General features: G+C 35.4%; 1 protein-coding gene across 1 annotated transcript in view; it reads right to left on the reverse strand.

The window, feature by feature from the left end:
* Positions 1 to 24,769, reverse strand: part of ZFPM2 (zinc finger protein, FOG family member 2) — a 524,714-nt gene that overhangs the window by 407,349 nt on the left and 92,596 nt on the right. Inside the window, exon 2 of the mRNA XM_027561337.1 lies at positions 11,794 to 11,952. Within this exon, the coding sequence (XP_027417138.1) occupies positions 11,794 to 11,952 (159 nt within the window). The remainder of the gene's footprint in view (positions 1 to 11,793; positions 11,953 to 24,769) is intronic.

The following is a 24,769-nucleotide window of genomic DNA, read 5'->3' on the forward strand; positions in this document are numbered from 1 at the left end:
CACAAGGTCTTCCCACAGCATGTCCTCCCTCAGGGCCACAAGAGGTCCTTGGCTGCTGATAACACAAGGAAAACAGAGATAGCATCCAGAGCATTGCCTAGATTTTCAGAAACATGGGAGAATGTTTTAATACAGTGTTTCCATGAGTATTTATACTCTCTTTATGCTCAGGGCAACCTATCCTAGAATGATAGCAGATTTGAAATTCAGATATCTACTATAAATGCCAAGAAATTTTAGGAATCTTATTCAAGGCTTTTCAAAAATTACCAAGTTGAAAGCAAACAACATTCTTGATCATTGCTGTCTCCTATGAGATCACCCATATTTACTGAAGGTACTAACAGAGGTTGATTCAGGCCTTGTGGGGCCTAAAGCTTATTCAATTGGAGAGGCCTCTGCTTAAAAGAAGAATGCAGAGTTGTAATTACAACATTAGGTGCAGGGCCTTGGAAGGAAATGAGGAATTCTGAAGCTATGTTACACCACATCAAACTAACTAAACAATTGATAAATAAATTTAAAAGGTGAATGAGTAGATTTAATATTTTGGCAGTAAATATGAAGATAAGGTATGCATTTTACATAAACTGTCAAAATCCATTCCTTTTACTAGTGATCTAATTTGGAGGTGGGGGGGCACCTTAAAAAGTTCCCCAACACAAACTGACAGTATTATAGAGAAAACATCATTTTTTTTCATAAAAATTGGGTTTCCCTTAGGATATTAGCCTGTTTTCTTATTGTCAGTAACACTATATTTGTATAGAACTATTTCTTGTTGAGTTACTGTATTGTGGTATTCTCTTTCACTGTCAGTCACCAGGTCAAGATACAGCAGCACACAACACAGGCTTAAATGAGGCAGATCCTTGCTGGTGAATCAGTTTCCATATTGGAATCACGTGCAACGTCATAGGAGGCTTAAGAATGACTACGATGCTTCCTTAATCAGCCCAAACTTAACATTTCCTCCACTCTTTATATATATCTTCTCTTTTCTCACTTGTAGACATGTTTTCCTTCCTTTACTAGATGACTTCATCTTTAAGAAATAAAAACATTCTTTTATATATTTCCCTTTCTGCCTCTGTATACATGTGGTCACTTACAGGCACTTACACATACCAACACTTCCATGACCAGAAACAGGTAACATAGATTTCAGTATCAGTTAACTAGCCTGGATCATAAAAAGCATTGGAAAAAAAATAAATAAAAGAAAAGATTATCTAAGACACAAACTACAGTGTCTTGTGCTAATTCTACAGCAAGAACAAAGGCTTCATCAAATCCCATTGTTAAACAGGTAGCCGAGAAGTGAAGTGTTTTATACATCTATACTATAGATATCCACCTAGATAAATCTCTATCTTTAAAAATAATCCTTAAAGAGACCTTCCCTTCTCACTGTCAGAAAAATATAATCACAGCCTACTGTCTGTGCAATTCCACTTTCCATCTCTGCTATGTGCGTTTAAGACTTGGTAAGATACAGCTACTGTCAAGTTTCAGAACAGTTTCTTGTCTAATCTTTCTACTTCTCCAGATCTTTGATACAGAACCTGTTAGAATGTATAGCTTATTTTTCCAGTTCCTATGTTTATCTCACTTCCACTCTTACCATCTGCTGCACTGCATTTCCTTCAGAAAAGTGAAAAGTTTTCACAGTGGCCGGAGCTTTCCCTGCAAACAATGCTCTCTTCTCCTCTTCCTTCCTTCCTTTCTCAGCTTTTTATTTGGCCTTATTTTATGTTAAGGTCAAACTGTTTTAAAGAGTTCACTTTGCAAAGATTTTTACAGGGCTGAAATTCCTATTCAAATAATTTTGATGGATTTTTAAACATTATTGCTATTTATTACTGACTTCTGCCCAAGCACACACATTTTGGTTTGTGCCCAGTCTTTTGAATTACTTGAAAACAACTTCACAAGAAACAAACAATGAGAAATTGTGGCTTATTTCATGCCACCAAATCAGAGTAACAATCATCCAGTTAATATAATGAGTCTAAAGAGCTTTCAATATAGCCCTCTCATTTTACTGAAATGCCAACTCTACTTACTGCAAATTGGTTTATATGGACAGAGTCTTTAAGGGAGGACCAAAAGAATAGAAATCTTTGAAGCACTCCCCTGAAGTATTTATTTACCATTTTTAAGTTTCTTGTATTTACATATGCCCTTATCTTGACTGACACATCATGTCTAATAAGTATTAAAAATACCTGGAAAAAGTGAGTTTAATGCTTCACATGTCCAGGCTTCATCTGATGTGCTCATCTTCTTCTATAAGGATCATATAATGATGGACATCAGAAAACAAAATTAGCTCTCTATCTTTATAACTGCCATCCCTAGGTTTGAATCTGGTATTAACCTTTGGTAATTGTGTGACTTTGGCCAAGTTACTGAAGCTTTGGAAGTTGCAGGTAAAAACAACATCCACCCTGCAGGACAGTAAGTTGATTAGAAATGATGTATATACAGCAGGACTCCTGACTTTCAGGAGCAGTCACCAAATGGAAGGTGTTACTACCATTATTATAATTATTATAATTGGTATGTAGACTCAGTGCCAATCTCTGGAATCTCACTGAACTACTGAAAGACGCTGAAACAGCAATCCGCATTCGTTATCAGTATTTGCTTCACTGGTATAACACATTCACTTATTTTTACTTGACCTTTTAAGAACAACAAAAAAAGTGACTGACTATATTACTATAATTAAATTCATCATACGGCAGCTTTCCACATTCTACATTTAGCACTACCAGAGGTAAAGATTATCCCATCAGGCAATGGAAGGGCAAATGCTTTAATACTGCCTGTTGCTTCTCAAATGATAATCAAAACATTGTGAGAAATTTTACATACTAACAAGAAACTATGAATTTTATATTAGAAGATTAAAAGCTCTGAAACTCTTCCTTGATTTAAACCTAAAAAATGCTAGGGCAGAGAACCAAGAAAAATGTTTTTAAATCATTTATGATGTTTAGCAATAGAAAGCAGAAAAGCCATGGCTACTTCCAAGAGATCAGTTTCTCTACAATGATAACATTTTATCTCAAATTATTATGGGACCAACAGTAGGATTCAAGGTTGTCAACCATGTTAATTCCATATGATTAAAATAAATTAGCTTCTCAGGCTTCCCTAATTCTATTCGTACTTGTAATTTTCTTTGAATAGAAAAATAAATCGAGTTAGTAGATGTAAATGATTGGCACACTAGTGCATATCTGCATGCATTGTTTTATATATATTTTTAATTTGAGCAAAATAAAATTGAAAAATACTTTTTACATTTAGAATAACTGTTTATATAATTACTACTTGAACAAATCTACTTCCTTCAAGAAACACTGGCTCTTCATTCTACCCAGAATATCACTGAGAAAATACAACAATAAAAGAGCTTAAAATATACAGTTTTCCTTAATAGTATTCAGCTAAAATCAGTGATTAATATCTAGAAAAAAGGAAAAAGTCAATCAATAATTCAGATGTCTTCTACTATACAGATGCCTAGTTTTACATATATAAAATAATAGATTAAATAAATTCTTTCTTTTTTCCTGAGTTTCAACATTGTAGGGAAAACAACAAACTTATACTAAGTTTTATAGGCTTTCACTTGCAGAAGAAACAAAATCAAAAAGGCAACATCTCTAAATGATTAAATATGGTTTTATATTGATCTCAGTTTTTATTATTAACAATAATTATGTTGATATAAAATAAAGATATAAACAAAACAGGCATATATCTATCTCTTAATATCTTATATAGTCAGGTAGAAGCAGAATAAACTATGCTATATTACAACATGAAATTGTTTCATAAACTATAATTATGTAATTATATATTTATCAAGTTTTACTATATCTAAAAAATGCCTTTAGTAGATTGCACAATGGAGATCTGTTAATGGTTTGCTTACAGAAAAAGCAATGAATTTAGTTTATCACATGCAAAAACATAACACATATTATCATACAAAATTCATATAAATGATATAATCATGACTCATTCAACATTGTGTAAAATCAATCATGTTAATTTTGTTGAAATTTTCATAATGATATATCTGGCATCAAAGATGAGGTAAACAGAAAGTTTGAATTGATTCTTACAAATAAAATACTAAGCCTTGAACAAAATTTGAACACCCTCTGGTTCCCCAAAAATGAGAAAATGCTAACTCCCCTGAAAGCACAAATTGCCTTCAAATGTTCCTTCATTTTTTTCCCAATAATTGTGGCTTAAGGAAAAAACCAAACTGATATCAAATAAAAAATATGTTTTGGGATTTTAATATGGCCAGAAGAGTGATACCACAATGTCATAAGGTATTTCTTCCTTTTTCCAGTCTTATGAGATAAAAATACAAGTAGGACACTATGATAGCCTCTATTTCTATATTCTAAAAAAAAATTACTTTCCATTTTGCATTGTTGGATGAGTTATGCAAGAAAAATTTAATGATTTTAAAATAAAATTTTTAAAAAGGAGTACTAGATCCAGAAAAACAGAGGGTTTGCCAAGGAACAATAATGTCATGTGGAGGGAGGGGGAAGTGGAGGAGAAGGGAAAGGAGGTCTGTGCCAAGCAAAGCTGGGGGCTGTTCAATCAGCTCTATCAGGGCTCCATCAGTGTCTCCACTCCAGCCAAATCCAGAGAAAACAAGGAGTCAAAGATTCAGGTCAATAAGCTTATAGGCGATTTGCACAAACAGCTCCTCCAGCAAGGTAAAAAACAAAGTCATATTGGCTTTTCTTTTTCATTCCTTCTCTTTGAACTCCCTGGTCCAAACACACCCTGGAAATGTCAATGTTATATGCAAGAATTTAAAAAGCTCAGCTTCTTAATCCCGTTAAGAAAAAAGGAACAAAGTTGCCTGTAAAGATCTCCTTCCTGACTGAACTCAAAGTGATTATGGTAGAGCTGCCTTTTGCAGATTCCGATTCCAGTTGCCCAAGCATCAGAGGAGGCAAAAACATGTCATTAAAGGCAAAAATGAGGAAGAAAGAAACCAAACTGACTGAAAAGCATTTATGAACTGTATGTAAACAGACTTTCTGAACTAAAATAATAACAGAATGAAAAGTAAAAAAGAAAACAGGACACAAAATAGCATGAATGTTTGACACTGAATCAAGTGAAAAACAAGCAAGTACTACTCCCCTAACCAAATCTTTATGAAACTGCGCTTTTGCTCTTCTTCTTCTAGTGTTAAGAATTAAGATAATAATTTTGTTGCTTTACCTTGACATGGGGGGTGAGGGATGACAAATGCCAATAATCCAGGCTTTAACAGTCCAAAGAGAAATACGGCTTTCCCTCCGTTCTTAAATTTTGAACAAAGCTACAAAATGACACAAACCATGGAAAGAAAGGCAAGAGTTGGGGGAAAGGAACATCCCCATGAGTCTGGAAACGTATTGGCAGAAATAGTTAAGTACAGTGATGAAATTATTCTGATTTTCATGCCTCCTGCTCTATCTTTCTGAGTCAAGGATGTGAAAATTTATAGAGAACATATACTCAGCTCTGGTGTTGTGGAAGGGAGCAAAGAGACTCATTAGCCTCAAACATCCCTAAACTGTTCTTCCGGAAACTGCATTAACGAGCTACAGATGGAGTCTCATCAAGACTGTTGCTAAAGGGATGGTTCCAGTTGGAGTTATCTGTATTTCCTGACAGCTTCCCCGGTTTTCTTGCTTCCATTTCCTGCTTTCACTTGTACTCTCTGCAGCCCTTCCTTCTCTAGGTAGAGAGAAGTCATCATCATGGCTTTCTCTCAGTTATACTCCAGCTCTCCTCTGTGGCTTACCCAAGCCTTCCACAGCAATAAGAATCCCAGAGACTCCTAGGATGTCAATTCCACAGGTATGGCCACACTTCTCCTGTATCCCCCGGCTCTCTGCTGTCCTCCTCTGGCTTCCTGCAACACTAGCCTCACAGGTACAGTCAACTTGATCCTGGAGTACCAGAGCTCACTCCCTTCCCTCGGGTCTCCACTCAAAGTTCACCTATCCTACCATCACTCTGTATAAGGCGGTGTGCAGCACACACTACACACACACACACACACACACACCCCACCCACAATGGCATTTTCTCATCCCCACCTGTGCTGCTTTTCTTCATGATGTTCAGCATCACCCATTATATTATACACTGTGAGTTTGATTGTTGTCTGTCTCTCAAGAGCAGGGATGGACTTTTGTCTATTGTTGCATCCCCAGAACCAAGAAAAGGGTCCAACACATAGCAGATGCCTAACATATAAGTTGAGTTGTACTGAATTCAATCTATGGAACTAAACTGGAAGCTCCTGCCAACCTAATTATCTGTTTATGTTTGTTTTTGCTTTGGTATTAATTACTTCTGGGGCTAGAGCTAAATCCAAGTCTGAGTAACTCGGGCTTTATTCTATTTTCGCATTTTGCTATTCTAAAGCTTTTTAAATATAGAAGGACAACCTTTACTTTCTGCACATTACCTGGGTCAAATGTTTTGGAATGTGAGAATGCCCATTGTTACACAGTATCTGTTTTCTTATTTTACGGATTTCCATTATGCTCCCTTTTTTCAACCCTAATTCTTCCAGATTGAAGAGCTCCAACATTAATTCATCTCTTCAAGTAAAACACTGCACCCAGTGACCTCTCTGATCATTCTCTGTATCTAGATAGTAGGACTATAAGAAAGGCTTGCTTTTCTTTCAAAATCAACTTAATGACATTATTTTTCCCTTTCAGACTTTGTTCAGAGATGATGTCATCAGAGACCAGTTTGTTAACTTGGTTAACTTTTTCAGAAAATCACTATTGATCATTCAACGTTCACGAATACATAGTTTCTTCAGAGGTTTGTGGTTGTTTGCTTGCTTGCTTGTTGACAGCATCATTTTCTAACAGCCTAATCATACTGGCCTGGCAATTTTCTGCCTGTTCACATACCATGTGACATCCTCCTGGAATGTATCCCAAGACAGGTTTATCTACTTTAGTCATTAACAAACTGAATAGTTCAGTGAGGAAACCATCTTCCAAATAATTAATAATAGTAAGCCAGTTTTAGAGCTGCTTTAATATCACCTCCATTGTAAATCTTACTGTCTCTGAGTTGATCCAAGAATTGCTAGTATATATGAGTCCCCACCTGCCAGCAGTGACATAACCAAAAGCGCCCCAGGTTGCTTTCCAGACCACCTATATTTCCATTTATACTAGTTTGCTTAGCTCTAAACCAACACTGAGGTTCTTCCATGTTTATTCTATAAGCCAGAACAAAGGCAGAAAAAAAGGCACTGCAGCAAAGACTTCAGTACACAGGAAAGGTGCAGCACTTATGCACCCAGCCTTGATGTCTTCGTCATCTGTAAATTCAAGGAAATAATTCTTGCTTGTTTCCTTCCTCTCTGAGATACGGTAAGGCAAGATGCCAAAGGATCTAAACTCACTGCACCAAAGAGGATGATGCACACTGAAAGCAGTGCTTTACACTTTGCTAAATTTCTTAAAATCTAAAAGGATCAAAGCAACTTTGAAATAGCATCTTTTTATAAACATAGTTCATTTGATTCATTTCAAAGATGAAAAACAAAAACATGAAACATGCAACCAAACCCAAAGTAAAAAGTGAAAAAGGAATCAATAGAATTGTCAGATTCAAAATTAGGCCCCCTTTGACTATAACAAGGTTTTATTAAAGTGATCTTTTCCATTTTAATTGTAAATATTTAGGCTTTAGATTCATGTGATTAAAAATTCTACACATTTAAAAATGACAAAAGTCTGACCAACTTGTTTTACATTTCTGTGGAATATTACATTATAAGAGTGATTTGGATCACATTTAATCACATTTTATAACTAGGAACTTTACTAACATTAATAGATACTTTGAGACTTGTAAAAAAAAAAAGAGTCTTCCCCTTGACAACAAAAGAATAGATAATATTCATGTGGAACAGAGGAAAATGCCACAATAATAAGTAAATAACTATTCTAAACACTGAAAACATCCTACATAATGTAGAGGTTCAATTTCAAAAGGAAACAGCAACTTTTACCCATGATAAGCTATGTCTCCAGAAAGTCGAAATTTTTCTTCTTTTCTAAAAAAGAAAAGTTACAATACAATAGATTGCTTTTATACAAAAGACAGTTGCTAAAATATAAATGAAGATATATTGTAACTATATGAGTATCTCAATACTCTTCTCTGACAATGTGTCAAAATACCTTGTTTGGAAAACAAGATACTCCAGCCATGTTTTTGTGATCTTAGTTTTTAAATTCCTATCCTATTTGATAAGAGTATCTCTGGAACCCAGTGAAACAACTACATCATTGTCAGATTGTGATTTTGACTAGATTTTTAGACAAAGAAACTTTCAAAATAATCCAATTCATTTTCTTACACATATTTACAATGTTTAAGTTGTCACAAATCATTTAGAATATACGCAAAAGTATGTTTCATCCATGATCCCAACTTAAAAATAGTTTTCATCAGAATAACAATTCTCACATGCTTCTTCAATCATGACTCTGGCATCATTAACCATTTAAATACATATACTCTTTTAAACCTATCTGTCTTCTTCCCTGCAAGAAAACATAATTATGTGTCACTGAGACTAATTTGTACATTTCTGCAGAAAGATTAGATTCTAATTTTCCAGAGAGAAAATTTTTTCTTCCTATTACAGTTAATCAACTTAAATGAAAAATGAATGGAATCCCTGTATGACCTCAAGGGGATGCAATTCATATCAAAGAGTTGTCTCTCTTTCACACCAGTTCTTACTGCTTCAGTGGGAATTCCCTGGTCTCACAACTTATGAGAGTAAAATAATGAAATTCTTTTCCTATTAAATAAAGCGACAGTGGTTTGAAATAGTAGAGTAGTATTTATCCTAAAAAATATTATGTCAAAATTAGAATTCTATTCCCACCTAGCATTATTATCTAGCTTCAAATTAAACAGAGAATTATTTGTATAATATATATTAATTATATATTTTTAATATATTACCTATGTGTGCATGTGTGTGCTGCTGCTGCTGCTATATCGCTTCAGTCGTGTCCGACTCTGTGCGACCCCATAGACGGCAGCCCACCAGACTCCCCCGTCCCTGGGATTCTCCAGGCAAGAACACTGGAGTGGGTTGCCATTTCCTTCTCCAATGCATGAAAGTGAAAAGTGAAAGTGAAGTTGCTCAGTCGTGTCCGACTCTTTGCGACCCCATGGACTGCAGCCCACCAGGCTCCTCCGTCCATGTGATTTTCCAAGCAAGAGTAGTGGAGTGGGGTGCCATTGCCTTCTCCAATGTGTGTGCTAGGTCATTTCAATCATGTCTGACTCTATGTGACCTTTGGACTGTAACCTATCAAGCTCCTCTGTCCATGGGGATTCTCCAGGCAAGAAGACTGGAGTGGGTTGACATGTCCTCCTCCAGGGAATCTTCGAAACCCAGGGATGAAACCTGCATCTCTTTTGTCTCCTATTGTAGGCAGTTTCTTTACCACTAGCACCACCTGGGAAGCCCCATGTTACCTACATTATATATTAAATGTTACTTTGATATATTTTTCAACTTTCCAATTATTTATCAAACAGTTAATAATGTTTATTAAACAATGTTCTTAAGAATTGTAATTCAGTTTTGTTTCATTTTTTTTTTTTTAGTCCCTCAAGGCCTGTCATTATTTTTCATTGAGTTAAGACTCTGTTTAGTATAGATGGAAGTTATTATTCTGAGACTATAATTATGTAATCCTATAATAAGCATCTGCTATAAGTCCATTTAGGACTTTCCTTGTGGCTCAGACGGTAAAGCATCTGCCTGCAATGCAGGAGACCTGGGTTCAACCCCTGGGTCAGGAAGATCCCCTGGAGAAGGAAATGGCAACCCACTCCAGTACTCTTGCCTGGAAAATTCCAAAGAGGAGCCTGGTAGGCTACAGTCCATGAGGTTGCAAGAGTTGGACACAACTGAGTGACTTCACTTTCATTTTCACTATAAGTCCATTTTCTTCCAAGAAACTACTAACTTAAAATTTGAAGTTTTATTAGGTGGACCAAAGAAGTTCATTTGGGTTTTCTATAACATCTTACAGAAAAACCTGCACAAACTTCTTTTGCCAACCCAATATATTCTTTCATTAAACACAGGCCATCACCAATGATTATTACCAAATGTAAACAACATCTAATAATTATTATTACTGCTCTCCCTGGATTAATAAATTGACAAAATTCTTGAGTCCATGCACTAAGTCTTTTAAGGACAAGAGTAAGAAGAATAAATGATACTTAATAGCTATTGGTTCCTTTCTTTATTGCAGTCCTGCAATGTAAGGTAGGTTCTCTACAGTGCACACAAGAGTGTATTTCCTGATAAAGATGGAAAATGGGATGCCTTCAAACATATTTAAAAACTCTTCCTCTCCATATAGCTCTACTATGTATTGTTGTGGTTATGCAGCATCAAGAAATGGTTCCAATAGGGAAAATATTAATTTAGCCTGATATCTAAGTCAATACTAAAAAAGAAGGTCTATTCTGTCCCTACCATTCTTGTTTTCAACCAAAAGTCTCTGATGTGGGGGCCAAGGACCAGGTTACAAAGTCATCTTGAAGTATCTAGGAGTTAATGGTCAAAGAGGTTTTCTGAACTTCTATAAACATGTATCAAATATAAATAGTTGGCTGCTGAGACATGTATATTAGCAGTCTGGGGGGATGATATATCAGCATTCTTGATTTCAGACTATCAATTCTGATCATCAAATTCACACAAACATGTAAAAACTCACTTTCCATAATTTCTCTATCTGCCTAAAACAAAAAAAAATATTGCTTACAAGAAACATAAACAGACATACAGAGATAGACAGACACTCTCAGTCATGCCCTATGGGAAACAACCATGGTAAAATCAATAAAAGTAGCTATTCTGAAACCAAAGAAGTAACCTGAACGCTTGTGAAATCATACATTGGTGCAGGAGGTAACAGAAGATCCACCTCACTTGCAGACGCCAAACAATCATTTGAAAAATTAAAAAGAATCAGAAGAACCCTTAAACTCAGTTTTGGAAAAGCAAGTTAAATAATGAGTATACATGACCAATGAGGACATAGTTACTGGCAGGGCCACTTGGCTCCAAGTCAAGATAGGCTGGAAATAGGTTGAGATCCAGTGTCTCAGGTCTTTCCTCTGTTATAAGATAGTGTATCAAAAGAATATTTAGAAGACAGAAAGAGTGTGTATTTTCTTATTTGTCAATATCTAAAAAGAGCACCATCCTCAATGTTGAAAGTCAATGTCAAACACTTAAGGCATTCAGTGTCCAAAAGAAATGAGCTCAAACCTTGTATAGGGACTCTAGCCCATTCCCTGCTTACCCTCAATGATGAATTCAGTGCCTTGTAAACAACTGATGTTCAATAATATTTGTGGAAGGGATAAATGATGAACAGTAAATAGATTGTAGTCAACTGTCCAAGCAACATGAAAATATTCAGTCAACTGGCCAATCAATATGAAACTATGTGTTTAAATACACAGTATGACTTATGAGTTATAAATTTTTTTTATCTTTCAAAATAATATTGCATTTTAAAAATCCTGTACACATTTTCAGACTGTTGAATTAAATATTAGCACCCCGAACACTCTTCCTCCAGTATATCAGTGCAGTTTTCAACTACACAAAATCATCTGAGTAAATGGACTCACATATCATGCCCAGCCATTAATGATTACCTTTGTTGCAAAAGTATTCCACCTCTTCACAACTCAGATTTTCAGGCCCAAATTCTGTGGAAAAGCTTTCCTCCAGTGGAAAGTCCCCCTTTGATATAATGTCTGTTTCCTCTGATGGACATTCTTCTTCTTCCTCTTCAATGGCATCCTCTAGCGGCCCTTGAAAAAGAAGAGGGACACTGTACAAAAAAAATCCAAAGAATTGTGTGAAATAAAATCCTTAAACAGGGTCTTTTTGATTAAGGTGGTGAAGGAGGATAAGGTATTCTACGAAAGGACAAGTAGTACCAAGGGCACCTAGACAAGATAATGCCACGTCTGCATCAACAAGTATACTGAGCAATTTAACAAGTGGAAAGAAACCTGTTCCTGAAATTACTAAATAGAAAGCAACCTCCATCTCCCATCCTTCCCCACCTCCAACTTGAAGACCAAAGCTTATTCTTTTATTCTCTCCTGAAGAGCAAAACTGTGCACTTTATGTTCATTTGTTAGAATTAACTGCCTGGTAAAGAGTACAAGTCTCTTTTACACTGTTGTACAATTTTACCTGAGATTTTAATAAAGATTTAAAGTAATTGAATGCATTTTAATTGAACTGAGATTTTAATAAAGTCAATACTTTTAAAAATCCATCTTAAGAGTGGATTCTGAGAAAAGATTTCATTATATGTGTTTGAAGCTTGAAGAAAAAATTACATATTTCTCTCCCTGATGAAAGCATAACCCTATTCATAATTAATTGAATTTTTTCTGAAATGAAAAGTAGTTTTCTAATGAAAAAAATGTAATTTGTATTTATGTGATACTTTTTCTGTAATAAAAATACAACTTCCTTAGAGTGAATGAGTCAGGTGCATTACATTAATGGACCTATTTTATTGAAAGGAAAGGGTGGGCTGTAGTTGTTGAGATGGATCTGAAGTGGATGACATGGAAATACCACATGGCCGATTGTGAATTTCTGACTGCCCAGAAGAATCAAAGTATCCGACTCATTTTACGAAGTGGAAGCCTGCATTTGCTCCTAAAGAAGCACTGTGGCATTTCATCCAAAGAACACAATTATGGTAATTTGTACTAATTGTCACTCATGTCAGCAGTCTCATCAGACAGGCTAAATACTTAAAAGGCTTAGGCAGTCTCTTTCTCTTACTTCTTGGAAATGTGGATTTAAATTTAAGGTACATTCAAGCCAAAAAAAAATTATTACAGAGTTTCTTTGTCCTTTCTAAAATTTATTTTTTCTTCTTTTCTCCAAAATAACAAATGTTAAGGAAGAAAGGATGCACTAATTCCAAACACTCTGGTAATGTGCTTTTTCAATTCTAGGTGGAAAGTTAAAAAAAAACCACGTGTGCTCAGTTGCATTCAAAAGCCATGGATCTCATATTAGTTTTTATCTCTTGTTCATTATTTCAAGTAATATATAATCTTTCACCTTTTAACAATTATGTCAAGTACTAAGACATGCAAGGAATATATAAAATAGTAATAAGGTAAAATATTACAATCACTAAAACAGTTATTTGAATAATTTTAATTATTAACTGCAAGTCTAACAAGGAATAAAATAGAATATTTTCCATGTTTTTATTTTTTCAAGATACCTAGTTTTAATAACAAGTTTGGTCAAAATAAGACACCTAAACCGTCTCACTTTTATATCTCATATAGGACTTTCAAAGTACTTTCTTATGTGATCTTTAAAATAACTCAGTGAGGTAGGTATGGAAATTATTATTCTTTCTTTTGGTAAATCTGGAAAGTAAAGGTCAGGAGGTTAGCTAACCAGAATAAGGCTACAAGTTAATATGTGGAAAAGTTGACATGAAAACTCTATTTTATTTTAAAATGCCTTTTATACCACACCACTATGCAAACCATTCTTTTGTAGTTATAAATGCATTCTTTCATAAGTAAAACTATAAAACAGGTTACTCGTAAACACAGAATCCTTCAGAAATTGCTCATGTCTACTAACATAACTTTATTTTTAGGTGTTTAAAGATCTAGTCTTAAAATTGAGAAACCTCTTACTGCTCTTCTCAGATTATCAAAAATCAACCAAAATTTAAACCCTCCCAGCAAAAATAACCAGGAAAGTCTTTTTTACAGACATTACCAAAAATAAAATAATTGATTATGAATATTTAATTATTTGCATAATTTATATCCTTACCAAGTCAATCTATAAAGGAAACTGCCTTAATATCAGTTTATATCATGTAACAGACAAGACAATCTAGACTTCTTTTGGAATACATACTCTAGGGTTTGGTTAACAAAAAATAAATCTCTAATTGTAAAATAAATATTTTAAATAATTCATATAAATTTTACTGAATGTCTTTTTTACTTGTGTATGCTCTTCAATTACAAAAGCCTATATATTATAAAGAAAGTGCATGCACATTACTAGAATAAAATTAATAGTAAAATACTTTGTTTTTTAAAAATAAAATGTGAGCAGACTTTCTAACATTCGTAAAAGAGTCTTTATTGAAGATAATATGTACTTGAACAATTACTTAAAATTGTCCAGGACTTAACAATTTGGCTCCAATAGTATACATTAAAATAAAATTTAATCACATTATTAAAAATTAAATGGAAACTCTTATGTGAAATTTTGAAAGAAACCCACAAAACATTGATATAGCCTCAATAAGTGTCTAACCAAGCCATTCATATATATACACATATGTGAAAAAGGCTTCCGCATCATATATAACTTTTATTTATCAAAGATTATGGTAAGATCTTAATTGACAGTATAATGTTGTATATTCCAGGGGCTGTTTTATGTTGGCTATCTATTTGCAATTCAAAGCATGTAACTGAAAAGAAGCACTTATTGTCAAAAACAAATTACAAAAATCCAAATGAAAGGTAAAAGAAATTTCTGAGTTCACTGCTCAAAATACATGAGATCTCACTGTCAATATTTATAACAGGTTAAAAAAAGGTGATTTAGTAACCAGTGTGTATTTCGCCCAAAGCACGTGTCAGATTGATATAATTTATTGTACTTTAAAATGTGAAATTACTAACCATTTCTTTAGCTATGCTATCAAATCAGGCTCTGGCAAAAAGGTTTCTCTTAAAATGCATAGTATTTATGGTTTAAGATTAGATCTCACTCTACTCTCTATATTGCAAACCTTACAGATAATCGGTAGCTATAAACTAACATTTTAAGAGGGTAAGAGACACTTGAAGCACAATTAATAGCACCAATGAAGGAGAGAATGAAGGAACCTCCTGTGTATGGAATAGTGGGCACAGAAGTCCACTTCAGAAAAATCACCACACGTAATTTGACACAAATAATAATATCTACTTAGAAAAGGCTTACGACTGAGCTCTCTGTGCCCTCATGGAGAAAATTACTTCTGATTGAGGCCACTTGGCAGGCAAGTGAAAGGAAATCTGAATTTCAACTCTTCAATTGCCTCTGATTTACAGATATTCAAACACACTCCAGAATGAACTGTCTTAATGTTTATAAATATAAATATTTATCTGATTTTCCAAATGCGAACAATTAGCTGTACATCCTAAAGTTATGAATACAACAATGCTGGATGTCTGGCCCACAACGGTGTTAATCATCTCTCAGAATGAAGAGGTATCTTTTCATTTTTGTATTGGATTAATAATAGAGATTACCGGAAGATTCTGGTGGATGCAAAGAAATACTTCCATTTTCAGAAAGGGAGATAACTGGTACCTAGGAACCACCTGAATTGACCACTACTTCTACTACTTCTGCCCTCTAGAGATAAAGCTGAAGCTGAGAAGGGTGGTGCAGATTCACAACACTTGACATTACCCAGGACCTTCCCAAAGTGCAGGAAAGCTTTATTTGTGTGTGTTAGTCACTCAGTTGTGTCTGACTCTTTGCGAACCCATGGACTGTGGCCTGCCGGGCTCCTCTGTCCATGGGATTCTCCAGGCAAGAATACTGGAGTGGGTAGCCATTCCCTTCTGCAGGGGGTTCATCCTGACGGAGGGATTGAACCCGAGTCTCTTGCCTTGAAGGCAGATTCTTTACCACCTGAGCAATCAGGGAGGCCTGCTGGTATTTGCTAAGGTTTTATTCACCGAGCACCAACAGATATGTTGCAAAAGTCGAGCCTATGTGTGGCAGAAACTTTTCACGTGGTGGTTGTTTCAGTGATTCGGAATTGGCAAAGAACAATAGGGGCATTCAAGGTTAAGTAGTCCTATCCTATATAAAGGTAGTGTAATCGCTGAATGAAATGAATGTCAAGAACTAGATTTATTTAGTTAAGAAGCATTTTGAGGAGTACTTCTCCCTGGACAAATGAATTCATGAGAAAATTATTACTATGATTTCAGGTGGTTAAAGAAATCCCTGAAGCCCATCCAAAGCCACTGGAGTAAAAGCTAGATGACAAAAAAAAAAAAAAAAAGGCAAACAAGCAAAAACTCTAGGGAAAAAATATAGGAGATATATAAGAATTTAGAGGACATAGGATTAAAATAAGCAATACAAGGAGGAAATGCAAAAAATGATAAAGACCAACATCATAAATATTAAATCAAATAAACATGTCTTTCAACATATATTATCTTGATAAAAAATTTCCTACTCTGGCAGCCTACTATAAACTAGACTGATCCTCACATAAATGTCAGATTGTCTTTGTTCATATAAATTCAAAGCACTTCAGAATGAGGCACCCAAGAAAGAAATTAAATTCTACAGAAATTAATATACATTGTCAATTATGATGAAGAGAAACGCCAAATTCTATATTCCGATACAATGTCCCCCAAAATGGTTTCTTCCTCTTAAGTACTCGCTGGAATTAATTTATTATAAATTGTTTTAGTTAGGTTTTGTATATGTTTTGATTAAAACAAGACACTTTGCCATAATGGAACTATAGAGAGCATTCAGTCTCCTCTCCATGCATTAATATTCTAAGCATTCTAGAGGCTGCACAAGACTAGCCACCTAGCAAAATGAGACTGTTTCAGAATACTGGGCAGCCTTGATTACAACCGACAGGTGGGAAGAAATTCGAATTAAAATATTATCATTCCCAATAATTACAATAATCCATCACAGTGTGCTCAGAAATTCTGCTAGGTGAGTTTCCTCTAAAACACACAAGTATTTCCAAACCTTTTTATTCTGTGTTTTTAAATGTATGCCATTTCAGGTCATTTTTACATCTGTTAGTATTATTAAAACTTCCATCAAAAATTTATTACATAATTTTACATACAGGACATATGCAGAACAAAGAACACGAAATAAATTTCTTAAAATCTTAATGAACAAATGAAAATGAAAATGGTGTACTGTCTCCAAGTTGCCAGCTCCTGTTTTGTGCTTCTTTAAAGCTGTTTGCAAAAGAATCATTCACACAAAGGAGTAAGAAGGTACATAAAACCTACTGTATATAAAACAATAGATATCTTTAAATCTGACAATTCAAACAATAATATATACCATTCTTTAAAATTACATAATAATTAGCCCACGTTTCCATGTAATGCTATCTTTCAAAAAGTGAATATGACAATATAAGCTAGGGATAAGAAAGTCAAATTAAAGGGATAGGCAAATTATGGTTTACATTTAATACATAATATACAAATATGTCAAAACTCTATACAGGTATGCTGTATGTTAGTTAATAGGTAAGGGGAATTAATATAAACTTTCCATTCTAAACTTATGTCACATTCTCTACATGTGATATAAATGTGGCAGTGGACTAATATTAATATTTAAATTGGATGTCATTACCGAATCCTCTGTATTCTAGTCTCATATATCTCCGTTAATCTCAGGATGATATTCATAAAACACAAAATATAAAATCCTTCTAATAGGAAAGACTGTTAGTTTCATACATTCTGTACAATATGGCTTGTTTGTTCAGTTAGAAATGAAAAGTAAAAATGCAACTCTAAAAAGCAGAAATCCACAAAAATGCACTCCTCCCCATCTCATTATGGAGTAGGAACATGTCTATCTTTAGAGTACTAATATCTTTTGACTGTATCTGGGGCATTTTTTGTGGCTCTCAGTAGTTCCTCTCAGAGTTTTCAGCTGCTACACTCAGATTCCTTAGAATCATCATTACGCTGTAGGCACACCTCAAAATGCTACTCACCTGATTCCTATTACATTTGTCTCGTGCATATCCCACAGAGTCATTTAATGAGAAGGGGCAGGGAAAAGGCATGCTCTTTGGACAGTGCAAATCCATACTAACTCATGTAATTGAGCTTAACAGCAAGAATAAAACCTTATTTCTGTAGTTTAAAAAAACAGCATTTTAAACGAGCAAGTTCTTCCTGCAGTCACTCACTTTTAACAATAGTTGCATCAGGGGATCTAGTAGGAAGGAAACATTTTTATTAATTTTTCTCTTATCTGCCAAAAGAATGTTGATTTTTTCATTTGCGTTTGTTGCCTGCAGGTAGCAGACCACAGAATTATATAGTAGAAATTCTTCTTTTTGATTAATTTCTTTCCATGTGTTAGGTTATTTCTTATATATAATTGATTTTGGGCTTTGCTCATAGCTGTACATCTTTTTTATATCTGTACCAACTGCTGTCCTTCAATCTAGAAAGTTGAAGGAAATTACCTGAATTTGTTAAGTTTATTAAAAATGAGATCTGTGAATATTTAAATTGAGTTTTGAAATGTTAATGCAAAAAAAGATATTAGAGAATTTTTAATGGTGGGTTCAATTTGACCATATTCCATTGTAAAAAGAAGAGAAGAGGGTCAGGTTTTATTCAAATTGTTTCTTTAGGGGAAAAAATGAACTGTTTGATTTTTATAAAAATAGAATAATATTCTTTGCTACAAGGTCCTTGGCCATTTTTATTAGATAGCAGTATTAACACTTCTTATATGTAAATCTGAGAACACTTTAAATTCTTTAACTTTTTCCCCTGAAATGCTCTGTTTTTGGAACCTTCAAATTAAGCCAATGATACTAACAAGAAAATACTTTTGCTTACAACATATGCAAACCTAGCAAGCAGCAACTAATCACACAGAGCAGATTAAACACTGACATCACAGGAAAAACAAAGTCAGATGAGGAAATCCAGATAAATTTAAACTAGAATCTCTAATGACCAATTTACTCTCAGGCAGTAACTCAGGCATTGAAAAAAAGTCAGTTCATTAATAAGTGCCTTGTGCATTGACCCAGGAAGTCAGTGACAGAGCTGGCACTGAAATTCACATATTTTGTAATCAGGCCTCTCAGTCCAGAGCCTCACAAAGCTTTCTGAAGATGGTAACTGTATCATAAAGAAACGCAAAAGTATATTCATTACTAAAAGTATGTATTTCTATATGATTTATTTCAATAATATAAAGCCCTTGGTAATAACTAAAAATAGATAAAAATCTTATAAATTATTTTGTTATTTTTATGAGACGTTCATGGACTCATGTATTTATTCATTCATTTGTTATTCACTTAACCAGTATTTATTAAGGGTGAAGCACATGGCAGGCACTATATCGCATACCGAGTTAACAGTAATGTACAAAGTGGATGGTCCCAGCCAGAAAGGAGTGGATAACTGAATGAAGCAGACGAATGTTACACATACAATACATGCAACTTTGTTTTAAGATGCTCCATTTTAACATGGGGAGGGCAAGAAAGCCTTCTTAGATATCCTAAATTCCAGTTATTTGTGCATTTTCTTATTTCCTCAGATATAATTTTATCTGACCTCCATTTGTAACTGGAAGTAACAAGTATGGTTTGGTACCTAGCATTTACCCATGGCATTTAATGTTGCTGCTGCTGCTGCCAAGTCCCTTCAGTCGTGTCCGACTCTGTGCGACCCCATAGACGGCAGCCCACCAGGCTCCCCCGTCCTTGGGATTCTCCAGGCAAGAACACTGGAGTGGGTTGCCATTTCCTTCTCCAATGCAGGAAAGTGAAAAGTGAAAGTGAAGACGCTTAGTCGAATCCGACTCTTAGCGACCCCATGGACTGCAGCCTACCAGGCTCCTCCGTCCATGGGATTTTCTAGGCAAGAGTACTGGAGTGGGGTGCCATTGCCTTCTCCATGGCATTTGATAGTTATTCAAATAAGAAAATTTTAGTTGAATTTAATTGTCATAAAGTTGAAGATCAAATGAAGGAGAGAGAATACTGGGTCCAATTATTACTAATTATATTGTTGAAGGAAGTTTATTCTGCTATCAGTGTGAAATCCATGTCATTTCCTGGTTATTCAAATCAGGTGCCTTCCACCCACAGCCTGCCAAAAGTTTTCTGGGGGATGTGAGATCAGGCAAGCAGAAAATCTTCCACAAAATCAACTCTGCTATCACAACAGATCATCAGGTGTTACCCAGAATATGAATACAGTATGTTATATTATTCTAAAAGCATTATGAGTACGAAAAAAGTATTTGAATCTGCCCACAGAACCTCTTATACATGATATGTGAGTGATATGTATTAGGTGAATTAATCAGAACTTTTAAGTTTATAGACCTGTACAAGAAAAAAAAAATGCATCTTCTTTAGAAACTTCAACACACCATCAAAATGCAGCTAGTATTCTTATTTGACAAACAAAATTGTGTAAAACTAGAGAATAATATTCTATATTGTTTTACAAAGCTAAATTAGTATAAGCAAAAGAGATGTTATTTTTTAAAATTATCTTATTTAAACAGAGATACAAAAAACAGGGACAAGGGGAGCCTAGTCTTCTGACTCTAGAATGGATGCATATTTCTTTCTCTTTCTAGAGCAAATCAAAGACAATGCACGTGTTGGTTTTTTAAAAGTCTACAATAACAACAAAAGCATTAGCCAAACAATAGATATTAAACAAAGGATTCTGATGATTAATTTCTTAAACAACTTCATAAGGCAAAGATGAATCAATATGGCCCTTAAAAACATTCAGGATGCATTTCTTTGTCTCATAAGCAACGTATCTGCATCGTGTGAAAACAGCCAGCAAGCACATGGCTACATGCAAGAAATCAAAGGAAAATCACTGCAAAGATTTGGGGGAATTTTTTTTAATTACAAGAAAAATATCAACAAAAATACTTGCATCAGGTTTTGGTCACTGTATATATAAACTTCTTTTCCTTCTTAATAAAATTGTAATCTAACAATTCCCATCTCATCACATAGATCAATTTCCCTCTACTTATTCCTTCAGTTTAATAACATCCTTTCTGACCCTGCTTTATTAAAATGATTCTTTACATGTACAATTCATTATTGATTAAACCTTCTAAAAAACTCATTTTATAAAATAACGGCTCTAAAAATGATGCCTGATTTCACTGGCTAATTACAAACAGTTTGATAGCAAACAGTGGTTCTCTAAATGTCATCCTCAGACCCACAGCATTATCATCATCAGACAACTTGATAGAAATTCAAAATTGTCAGACTCCACCCCAGATCTGGCTTCAGAAACTCTGAGGGTGAGGCCCATCAACCTGTGTTTTAACAAACCCTGTAAGGGATTCCAAGGCACGCTCAAGTTTGAGAACAACTGTAGGAATATAAATGCTAGAAGTCACTGTGTAACAGTACAAATTATATTTTTGTTATCATTTAATAGAGACAGTATAATATTTTGAAATTAACATAGGCTCCATCCTTTGTGTACTACAGCTGATTCTGTGATCAAACTACTTATCACCAGGGCAACTTAGTGCAATCAGACCTGATTAGTGGCAGGTTAGGTTTGCTTATTTAGTGCTGGTTAATGGTTCTCCCAAATAATGCCAGAGAATCTAGAAAGTGCTTCAGTCACATTGTTTGAGACAATTCTGGGATGACATGGAACAGACTAGAGCCACTACTTCAGGCTGATCCCACATGTTACTGCTTCATACACTTCCAGGAGCCCTGAATAATGCAAACAATTGAGCAGCCAGTGAATTTGGCTAAAAAGTTTTTCATGTGTGTCTGGCTATGGTATAGAAAAATATCTTTATACAAATAGGGATTGCATCTCAATTTTTAAAAATTACAGCCTGCTATGTGAGTTATTTGAAAACCAGGAACTTCAAGCAGCATGGCGTTCTCCTCATCCTCCTCTTTTGAGGATAGGGCATCTCGTGAGATGAAAACGTCCAGCCATCAGCAGGCCTATCAATCAGTGGCAATCAGTGTGAAGCAAGAGGTCCCAGCCAGATCACACAGGTTCCTCCACTTATCATCTCTCACTCCAATCCCTTATTATGATCAGGCTGGTGCACAAACCAAGTGTGGTCTCCAGGATTTTATGGAGCAGTACCGTGGCCAACCTTCATTGTTAACCAACATATGCGGCTTGCAAACTACATGTCCCGGCACCACCGCCTTGAACAGAATAGTCAACAATAGGAACAAAATAGGCCACTACAGAAATCTGTTCCATTTTCACAAATAGGTGTGGCCTCCTGCTCCTGGAATGCTGCCAATTTGGCCCTCCGTTTGAGTTTGACACAGTAAATAATGATGAATATTCTCTCTATGCCTGTACAGTCCTGCACACGTTTTCTGCACAGCGAGAAAAACAATTCCTTACACAAAACAAAGCACTGTTGTGGATCCTGTACATTAGGTGGGAATACAAACTTTATAAGAATTTGCCTAATTTCACAAGTGTATGTGTAATTTTCCAAATTTCCATTCTGACAGATCTCCTTCATCTTCGGGGGATGGAAAAAACAAAACAAAACACAGATCTATAGTTGCAAAACCCTGACAAAGCGATGGGGGTGGGTGGCGCTTTGGGGGTAAAGGTGGAAACAAATCAACATGCCCACCACGCTCTAATTGTGCCATGTGCTGGGATACATATCAAAAGGGCACTTTATAACAAGCGTTCTACACTGTCATTAAACCACTATACAGGTACCTCGATTCAGTGCTTGTGAACATCTCTAGAGGCCCCAGAAGGCACTTCCCCATAAAACGTATCTTCAAAAAGACTTTTATTTTATACTAGCACATTAAAAGAGTATCTAAAGACACAGAGGCACTCAATATAGCTATATTTTTAAGAAGAACACTTACTCTCTGGAGAATTAGGAGAGCAGGTAGGGTGCCAGTGATAACAAAGTAGCTTATCCACACTGCTCCAGCAGAGGCAACGTGGAGGAAGCATCTAAGGGCTCTCTTAAAAAGAAAATATCCTCTGCCTTTGGCAACAAAGGCTACAATAGAATAAAAGCAAGCACCTTTACAGGCAGAAGTTATAGGGTAAGCCAAAAGGTGGAAAGCTCACATAAATGAACTCTCTGCTGGTGACTCACAGCCCTTCAGTATTTGCATCGTAAACCCTGTGCCAGCCTCCAGGAGACACTCTCCTATGCACTTCTGATATAAGTAACTAGAATGCGCGCGAACACACACACACACACACACACACAGGGAAAAAAACTGGGCATGGTAGCTTCCTTTCCAATTAAATAGAATTTCACTTTTTCCTTTAAACTGTAAGCATACAAATGAATTTACTAACTATTGAAGGTGGTAAGCGATAAAGTTCTTATTTCAATACTGATTATATAGCCACACTTAATGAAAAACCTAGAAAGATTCTTACCCACAGTGATTCAATCCCAATCACCCTCTCACTCAAGGCAAAGAAATATGCATTCCTTCCCTCCAAAGAGAAAATTCCAGAATACCAGAATTATCAGGACTTACCTAATATTCGATGCACTGGCAATAAATACAGGGGAATTTTCTATCTTAAAGCCACATTTTATAACTCTTGTAAATGACACAAATTCATCTAACTTGAATCATCTAGAAATAAACATCTTCCTGTCTTCAAAAAAGGTACACCTTAAACAGGTGAATTAGTGCTTTTTTTTTTTTCTTTTCAGTTTGCTTTTGGTCTATTTTCGTTGTTCTTCTTTGTGGTTATTTTCTATTGGCAATCACAATTTAGAACCAGTACACTGTAAACAGCAATGAACCAAACTATATAGATGACTTTTACATGTTAATAGTCTTTCCCTAGTTCAGACATAATTTTTCAGCCATTTAAAAAAAATCATTCTATCAGCCTCCCACTCTGTTTTTATATACTTAAAATATTTGACTCTTGATGTGGAAAAATATAACCAAGTAAATCTTACCAGAAAAAGAAAGAAATCAAATCACAGAATGGATGCCATTCACTATTAACTACAGCATTCAATCTGATCCTGCTTCCTCCCACTCTGTGCTTTCTGAGAACAAAAAGAAGTATGTACCTGTCACCCAGCACCATCCACCACACACTCAGCTTTCCCATTCCAGCCTTCTATCTTGGATCAGGCTAACCCTTGGCTCAAGTATTAAATAAGTATAGGAAACCACTGGTGGAAACATACCCTGATGCCCTTTGCATCCTCAGAGGGAAATCATGGTGCCTATCGTTGGTTCTGCCATTCTCTTCTTTGTTTGGAGTCTTATTCTATAGTCTCTATTATAACGGGCACCAATGTTAGTCTGAATGAGATTCACACTGAATGTTTGATGAAAATGAAGACTTTCAAGCCCCACTCCCAAAGATTCAGCAGCTCTGGGATAGGACCTAGGAATTAGAATTTTAATCCTGCATCTCAAGTTATTCTAATACAGATCACACACTGGGATGCTAGTGATACGTGTTCCAAACCTGGAAAGAAGAGGAGAGTGAAGCAGATCTGAGATATAACATCCCTACAACAACATGAGGGGCTTCCCAGGTGGCTCAGTGGTAAAGAATCCACCTGCAAATGCAGGAGACACAGGTTCAATCCCTGGGTCGGGAAGATCCCCTGCAAGAGGAAATTGCAGCCCACTCTAGTATTCTTGCCTGAAAAGTTCCCTGGACAGAGGAGCCTGGTGGGCCACAGTCCATGGGGTCTCAAAGAGTCGGATATGACTGAGCATACACACACAACAGTATGAGGGGCAAGATAAGAATGGATCATTATTTTTTAACA

The sequence above is a fragment of the Bos indicus x Bos taurus genome, chromosome 14 (genome assembly GCF_003369695.1).
Source record: "Bos indicus x Bos taurus breed Angus x Brahman F1 hybrid chromosome 14, Bos_hybrid_MaternalHap_v2.0, whole genome shotgun sequence".
Classification (NCBI taxonomy): Eukaryota; Metazoa; Chordata; class Mammalia; order Artiodactyla; family Bovidae; genus Bos; species Bos indicus x Bos taurus.